The sequence below is a fragment of the Salmo salar genome, chromosome 02, assembly GCF_965601325.2.
Source record: "Salmo salar chromosome 02, fSalSal1, whole genome shotgun sequence".
NCBI classification, from domain to species: domain Eukaryota; kingdom Metazoa; phylum Chordata; class Actinopteri; order Salmoniformes; family Salmonidae; genus Salmo; species Salmo salar.
Window position 1 is genome coordinate 7,745,615 of NC_138292.1, and position 8,800 is coordinate 7,754,414.

An 8,800-nucleotide genomic window follows, 5' to 3' on the forward strand; every position below is an offset into this window, starting at 1 on the left:
CCAAGGTATTCGAACCAGTGACCTTTTGATTACTGGCCCAACGCTCTAACCGCTAGGCTACCGGCCACCCAGTTATTACTTCAAGGTACAATTCACGGATTCTCAGTTAAGTGTGAAAGTCTCCTGCATTCTAAACATTTTATTCTCACTGCTCCTGACAACCAAAATGTATACATCTGCATCAGAATAAAATAAAAAGGGAGTTAATGCAGACAGAGTTGCACCCTTTGCTTGTGTTAAATCCTGCATAACTTGACGTATGAGTTGGGGAATACCTAACATATATAGATACTTAACCATTTGAGTGTGTGTGTGTCCAGCTAAAGCAAAATAACATGGCATTCAAGGCCATTCTGAGCCCAAAGACCACCAGATTGACCACAGGAAAATATATATATAGGACCATGGGCAATGCAGTATTTATCATACAACAAAACATCTTAGACAATCTTCAAAGACGATAACATGATGCATTTTAATCAAAGAATTTCCACTAAGTTTAATGGACAACTTTTACACTATATAATGCAATAAACATTTCAACAAATAATAGTTGCAAAATTAAGTTCTACCTTCACCCAGCTGTTAAAGAAAATACAATTTCAGGCAAATTTCACTAAAAGAAAAAGCTTCAGAAACAGGCTACATAGCAAGCAAGCGATGGGCAAAATACAAAAACAATTGTTATTCTTTAAGGGGGAAAAAACAGACAAAAGGTTTGTCCGTTACACATGGAGTAGAAGGCTACACACACACACACACACACACACACACACACACACACACACACACACACACAGTATTTTTAAAATCAAAAATTGTTCAGTCGCCATCTGTTGGAACCACCAAACTAACCAAATACAGTCCGAGTTGTTCTTCCTAAAACGTCACATTTTAAAGCCCAAAAAGGTTATTTTATGTTCTATACGGAGGACAAATTTCACACAAGAAGTAGTGATACTTTTTTGCTGCCTATTGGTCTTCCACTCAATTCCTCAACTGCCATTAACGCTTCCGAGTGAGATTCAAAAATAATCGTTGCTGAGCCTTTGGGACGCCCTCCATTGTCATACTGCAATGAGACCGATCCAGGAATGACACGATATCCATAGAAAAAGTTATAGATTTCTTCAATTCTGATAGAAAAAGGAATATTAACCAGTGTCAGGGTTGTTGGATCATCAAACTGCTGCGGTGCAGAAGGTCCATAGCCTTCATGTCTATGAGCAGAGCCATTGCCCCTGTTATCAAGCAGAACAGGGTTTTCCATCATGTGAGAATCCAGACCCAGACTGCTGCCTCCATCAATATGAACCTGCAGGTCGTTCATAGGAAGATGGCCTATATCAGGGTTGACCCTGTAATCAGTGTACAGATGGGACATCGCCTCACTGTTCCTGGCCAAGTACCTCTCTGAGCTTCTCTCCATCTGTTGCTCTGTCACTGCAGGTTCACCAACACCAAATTCACGCATCTGAGCCAGAGAAATGCATTTCAGGATGACATTTGTTCCAAGAAACCCTTGCCCATTCAGAGACTGTGCCCTCATAGCCTCCTCCTCAGTCTGAAAGATCACAAAAGCCTCTCCAAGCCCATTGCCCTTATGGTCAAGCAGCAAAACAACAGTCTCCTCGGAGATCCTGAAGCCTAGGAAGAAGTCCACAATCTCAACTTTGCGCACGTCTAAAGGCAGGTTTCGCACATACAGGCAAATCTTATCAGATTCATACACATCCTTCTTGGTCTCTCTTGGAAGCCTTTCCTGAGATCTGCTGTAAGACCTTTTAGAGGGTGGTGCACCATCCATTAGATTTCCCCCAGATTCTAGCATGGCGACCATTTTCTCTTTCGAGATAGGAGAGATGTACACAATTCGTTTCAGAAATATATGCTTGTGAAGAGTCAAGGCAGCACCGTAGTCCCTCAGGCTTCTGAACAGCACGAATGCAGACCTTGTCTCTGACCCATACTTGTCAAGGAGGTGAAGGATCTGATCATACTTGAGGTCTGCATGACGGAAGATCTCCTTTATGTCCCTCTTCTCCACTAAGTAGGGAAGGTTTTCCACCAAGACACAGAACTCCTCATTGGCAGGAGAATTGGACTTTGTAGACCTGTCGGCCACTGGTGAGTAAGACCTAGCACGGTCTGGAGGATACCTCTCAGTGTGAGCTGACGAAGGCCCTCTTCTAAACTTATCACTGCTGTCTTTAGCAGGTTCCGTACCACCACCTGCCTTAACCCACTGCTTTTCTGAGCTTGCATAGATTTTCACAAACCTCGTTCCCATGTAATGCCGATGTCTTCTCAGACCCTCTCTAGCATCCAGTCTGGATTTGAACTTGACAATTCCTCTCCCATTTTGTTGGCCGCGTTCATTTCTCATCATAATAATGTCCTCCACCACTAATCCGTCAAAGAATTTTCTCACTTCCTCTTCGGTCGTAGTAAAAGGCATGTCTTGCAAAAACAAATACAAGTCATCTTGACAGCTTGGCTGTGAGGAAGGCTTTCGGGCGTGACTACGTACGTTACTGTAAGACACTGATCTACTGCCCATCTCCACGCGCTCTTTTCTTCTAGATTCCTCATTCCTGCCTTCTCTTTCCGGTCTTCTGGAACCTTCCTTATACGGCCTCTTTTTGGTCACCTCAGGTTTTATACTTTGCTTGAGAACAGCCTCCATTTCTGACTTGCTGCTCAGCCGTAAGCGAACCGGAGAACCTTTGATGGATCCCTCCGAACGGGTCATCGCCCGCCTCGCGTCTTCATCGGAAGCAAAGATTATGAAAGCCTCCTCACTCTCCCCACCAATAATGTGCACCCCACCATCTGGGATTTTGAGGCCAGTGAAGAAATTGCGAACGTCCTCAGAACCTGCAGTGATTGTGAGCCCCTGTAAATGGATGACCACCGCCATTCCGACAACAGCACAAACAACAGCACCTGTAGACAGAGGGGTACATAATAGCATTATTGCAGAACAGTCCTGTGTCCAGCTCACCAATGCTCTCCAGACCATTCCACTATAACATCACCAAAACAGGTGACACCTTGAGAATGAAAACAGCAACTGAAAACGTTCTGAAAGGATTACGCTGTGCACAAATCTGAAGGTCCCAATACGACACTTAGGCCACTACAAAATGGAAACACCATAAAAAAAATGTACAGGCCTACAGGCAACAACGGTAGGTCGGAGATTCTAACATCTGAAAGATTAGTATGTCGTCTCCAGGAGTGACAAAGTTCAACCATTAAACTGGATGTCCCTTTCACGGATTGTTCCATCTCAAATCAGCTGTGCATACATTAAATGCATCAGGTATGAGCCTTCACCATAGTATAATGGCAGGCTTCCAATCTACAATTCCAGGCTTCACTTTACAACTATTCAATTCAATCAAGTGTTAAAAAGTTCACAAGTTTCATGCAATATTCTCCTTCGTTAAGTCACATATACACTACATGACCAAAAGTATGTGGACACCTGCTCGTCGAACATGTCATTCCAAAACCACAGGCATTAATATGGAGTTGGTCCCCCCTTCGCTGATATAACAGCCTCCAGTCTTCTGGGAAGGATTTCCACTAGACGTTGGCACATTGCTGCGGGGAATTGCTTGCATTCAGCCACAAGAGCATTGGTGAGGTCGGGCAATTAGGATTGCCTCGCAGTCTGCATTCCAATTCATCCCAAAGGTGTTCAACGGTGTTGAGGTCAGGGCTCTGTGCAGACCAGTCAAGTTCTTCCACACGACAAACCATTTCTGTATGGACCTCCCTTTGTGCACGGGGTCATTGTCATGCTGAAACAGGAAAAGGCCTTCCCCAAATTGTTTCCACAAAGTTGGAAACACAGAATAATCTAGAATGAAATTATACGCTATAGTGTTAAGATTTCCCTTCACTGGAACTAAGAGACCTAGCCCGAACCATGAAAAACAGCCCCAGACCATTATTCCTCCTCCCCCAAACTTTATAGTTGGCACTATGCAATGAGGCAGGTAGGGTTCTCCTGGCATCCGCCAAACCCTGATTTGTCCATCGGACTGCCAGATGGTGAAGCGTGATTCATCGCGCCAGAGAAGCATTTCCACTGCTTCAGAGTCCAATGGCAGCGAGCTTTACGCCACTCCAGCCGACACTTGGCATTGCGCATGGTGATCTTACGTTCGTGTGCGGCTGCTCGGCCATGTGCTCGATTTTATACACCTGTCTGCAACGGGTGTGGCTGAAATGACAAAATCCACTAATTTGAAGGTGCATCCACATACTTTTGTATATATAGTGTATTTCTTCTCTGCGTCCCTGGAATGAAATCGTGTATTTGCCAGAAACTCTCCAATCTATATCAGAAACAGGCATGTATTCAGACCATCAGAATACCCAAACCACAAAAAACCGAAAGGCACAGCATTAACCAATTTCTGTAGATACTTAATATCTAGCAATAACCCATCAATCATTAGGCCTACATCTCGACATACCATACACCATCATTGATAAAGATGGGCATGACATTAGCCATGGACATAGTTAAGCACTTTTCGGACAGCGGAATATGGCCTAGTACCCCTCTGAGTACACCACTTGTCCCTGAAATCAAAGCGGCTAGTGTCTCCGGCAGCTGTTCCAAAGACTGACCATAGCAACGAAATAAACATTATCGACGTACGAATGAAGAAACGCTATAACGCCATAAGCATTCATAAAGTATTTACACGCAACAGAAACGATAAATCCAAAAATGGATTAGGGGGGGGAAAAAAATGGTATTGTTAAACGTGACTCTAAACTGACAAGTGTTTGCCAGCAGGCAAGTTAGCTGATCCCGCTGTTGGACGTAAGTGTTGATGTATCACCACGCAGGCTACATGTTCTACTGTGATTGGTGAACAACGGCACCCCTTGAAAAATAAGAGCAGAATCCTATTTTCTCTGGCTGAGCGGCTTCCATGTGCACGAGAACCACCGACCGCTCCGCCTGGATAGAATTGTGCCACCCCGTGCTTTCTGTCCGTGCCTTTAATCCTTTTCTTTGATATGCATCAGTCCACAGAGAGTCAGATATGGGCTTTTCCAATACGGCAGTGTTGTTACTCCAGTCCATACACCCTGGTGTATTACTAATAAGGAACGTGTTTCCATCACTACGGCTAAGGACTTGGAACAGTTACTTCGTGAGGTGTGTTAACCATGTTCGGAAAAAACAAGTCAAACTTTCCCAGGTCTGGTCCCAAGTCTGAGTAGGTTCACGGCCCAAGACCTTTAGATTTTTTGGGGCCAGGCCTCAGAGGTGGAAAAAACAAGTCTTATGACTTCAGTCCAAACACCGGGGTAAAGTCTATTGGAAATGCACCATAGGCATAAGAGTAATAGCTGGCATACTTGAGCATGATTGGTCGTTCTGCTGCACAAATCAAAAAGAAACAGCCCGCACCCAGCAGAGCTAAACTTGGTACCCTACTGTGACTGATACTAGTCAAAACAACGTCATGCCACAAAATACATTTAATGTCGAGCACACACAGGCCATTGGTCGATTTAACGCAAACATATACTGACACATTTAAAAATATAATTTGTGTAAACCAGATAGAGAACTTTTTACGGCGCGCGATATAAAAATGTCCATTCCCAGTCGCACACTGTGATTCAGGGTTTCATAATCATCGACCATTAACATAATTGGACGGCGACATATCATTTAAGCCAAGTTAAATGCAGAGAAGAGAACCGTCACAAAGCAACCAGTGCAAGACACACATCTGGCTAGAACAATCAGGATACGCGAAACTAGCTAGAAAAACCAAAAGTTATGCCATTACTTGAGGAAACTAGCACACAGCCCACCATAGCAGGGTTCCTAACGTTAGCTAGCTAGCCACTGTGTATGCTAGCCGGTTAGTTCACAGCTGAACACCTACATTGTCCGCGTTTTATTTACCTAAGAAAATGCACAAGCAAAATACACCATACAACACTAAAAACTGAATTAGTATAAAAACGTCGCAATTTAACGTTAGGTAGCTACATGGCAGCTAGCGTAGCTAACAACGCTAGCTAGCAGGGCCTTACAGCCTGGCTACTCGTAAAATAACGCTACGCTAGCATGATAATTCCATCCCAAGAGTCATACCTAAGAGAGAACTTACACAGGCAGCGAGAGAAAAAGTTATTTCTTATACATTTTGTCAAAAATCAGAAAGGATGGCAGGAAATAATAGATTTTTCCCTTTGAGTTTCAAACACGTTTGGAAATACGGAAGCCTAGAGGGAGAAGTAAGCCGATGTCGCGTGTCATTTCTTCTTCGGCATTATGGCGTTCACACATTTTGTTTGTGCTTGTCGCCACCTACTTTGCGGCAGTATATAAAATATATATAATATATATATAATATATAAAATATATATATATATAATATATAAAATATATATATATATAAAATATATATATATAAAATATATATATATATACACACACACATATACATCGTTTCAGTCCAAATTTGGACACACCTACTCATTCAAGGGGTTCTCTTTATTTTTACTATTTTCTACATTGTAGAATAATAGGGAAGCCATCACAATTATGAAATAACACACTCCAGAACGCAGCTCACTCTGTTCACACTTGACACCAACCTTCTTCAACACCCAATCTCCATTTTTTATCACCATCTTCCTCAAATTCCTCCTCAGAAATCCACCTTTCTGTATCCCCGTCCCAACATTCCTCAACTGCCGTAATTTTTCAAACATATATGACAGACAGCTGCTTGACTTTTTATTAGCAGCCCTAACAGGATCACTAATTGATAAGGGTTAAATCAGACAACTATTTTGGGATATACATTTTTATTTAATCAAATATATTTCTTCTCTCAGTTAATTCAATCAAAGGCTCATATTATCCAGAACCTTCTATTCTGATGCAATATCCCCAAGGGATACCAAGTCAGTTGTACAACTGAATGCATTCAACTGAGAGCGGGTGCCTTAAATAAACATCCCAATTCATAAAACAGGACTCTGATGTTATCATGGCTCGTGTGTCATCTCAAACCTAGAGTACTTCTTTATGTTACATAGCATCTTCCAATCATATATCTCATTTGTATCATATGACAGGCATATTGCTCACCAGTCCAGTGGTCAAGGGGAAAAGGGTTCCAAGAGACACATCGCTGCCCTTTTTTCAACTTCTGAAGTGCATTGGACATGAGGAAAGAGCCATCCTTGTTGCCTCTGGCCACAGCCAACACTGCCAGGCTTCTATACTGAGAGCACAGTTAAGAGAAATAAAGATGGGATAAGATATTTAATCAATTAATTTAAAAAAAAATGACATGCTTGATAAACAACAGGTGTAGACTAACAGTGAAATGCTTACGGGTCCTTTTCCAACAATGCAGAGTTAAAAGATAAAAACTATCAAAAATAAATAGAAATAGTGACACGAGGATTAAATAAATACACAGTGAATAACAAATAACAATAACGAGTAGAAAATAACATGGCTATCGATATACAGGGAGTAGAAAATAACATGGCTATATACAAGGAGTACCAGTACTGAGTTGATGTGCAGGGGTAAGACGTAGTTATGTACTGTACATATAGGTTAGGGTCACGTTACTAGGCAACTGTCACGTCTTCTGCCGAAGTCGGTCCCTCTCCTTGTTCGGGCGGCGGTCGACGTCGCCGGACTTCTAGCCACCGCCGATCCACTTCTCATTTTACATTTGTTTTGTCTTAGTCTTACACACCTGGTTTCACTCACCCAATTACCTGTTTATTATTTAACCCTCTGGTCCCCATGTTTGTTTGTGAGTGATTGTTTGTTGTATTGTGGTCCGTATTGTGGGCTTAGTAATTCTCTTGTATTTGATGACTTTGAGTAAAGTTACCTATATTTACTAATCTCTGCTGTCCTGCGCCTGACTCCTCTGCACCAGCTACACATAGATCCTTACAGCAACAGGATAGATAAGACAGTAGCAACAGCGTATGTGGTGTGTTTGTGTGTCTTGGGGTGTCAGTGTAAGTGTGTGTTGGGGTGTCAGTGTAAGTATGTGTCAGCGTGTGGGTAGAGTCCAGTATGTGGGTAGAGTCCAGTGTGTGGGTAGAGTCCAGTGTGTGGGTAGAGTCCAGTATGTGTCAGCGTGTGTGGGTAGAGTCCAGTATGTATCAGCGTGTGTGGGTAGAGTCCAGTATGTGTCAGCGTGTGTGGGTAGAGTCCAGTATGTGGTGTGTGTTGGGGTGTCAGTGTAAGTATGTGTGAGTGTGTGGGTAGAGTCCAGTGTGTGTGGGTAGAGTCCAGTGTGTGTGGGTAGAGTCCAGTGTGTGTGGGTAGAGTCCAGTGTGTGTGGGTAGAGTCCAGTGTGTGTGGGTAGAGTCCAGTGTGTGTGGGTAGAGTCCAGTGTGTGTGGGTAGAGTCCAGTATGTGTCAGTGTGTGGGTAGAGTCCAGTGTGTGTGGGTAGAGTCCAGTATGTGTCAGTGTGTGGGTAGAGTCCAGTATGTGTGCATAGAGTCAGTGCAAAATAGGGTCACTGCAGGGAGCCATTTGATTAGCTATTTAGCAGTCTTATGGCTTGGGGGTAGAAGCTGTTCAGGGTGCTGTTGGTTCCAGACTTGGTGCATTGGTACCACTTGCCATGAGGTAGCAGAGAGAACAGTCTATGACTTCGGTGTGAGAGATTTCCAAACACAGGCCTATTGATTTCAGGGCAAATTTGCCATAAAAAAAAAAATCATTGATCTTAAAAACGGCAATTGGAGTTGAATCTGGACAAT

General features: G+C 43.0%; 1 protein-coding gene across 3 annotated transcripts; it reads right to left on the bottom strand.

Annotated features, from left to right (window-relative positions):
- Nucleotides 1-450: 450 nt before the first annotated feature.
- LOC106600458 (RNA-binding protein 12B) lies at nucleotides 451-6,329 on the bottom strand. Of its 3 annotated transcripts, none has more exons than XM_014191819.3 (3): nucleotides 6,159-6,329; nucleotides 775-2,946; nucleotides 451-744 (listed from the first exon to the last, which is right to left on the bottom strand). In XM_014191819.3, the coding sequence occupies exon 2, from the start codon at nucleotides 2,918-2,920 to the stop codon at nucleotides 941-943; it is 1,980 nt and encodes a 659-aa protein (XP_014047294.3). In that variant the 5' UTR covers nucleotides 2,921-2,946; nucleotides 6,159-6,329; the 3' UTR covers nucleotides 451-744; nucleotides 775-940. The 3 variants fall into 3 exon arrangements, with proteins under 3 accessions (XP_014047294.3, XP_082815628.1, XP_082815626.1); XM_082959502.1 differs by having other exon boundaries at nucleotides 6,143-6,313; XM_082959500.1 differs by lacking the exon at nucleotides 6,159-6,329 and having other exon boundaries at nucleotides 775-6,136.
- Between the last annotated feature and the right edge of the window lie 2,471 nt (nucleotides 6,330-8,800).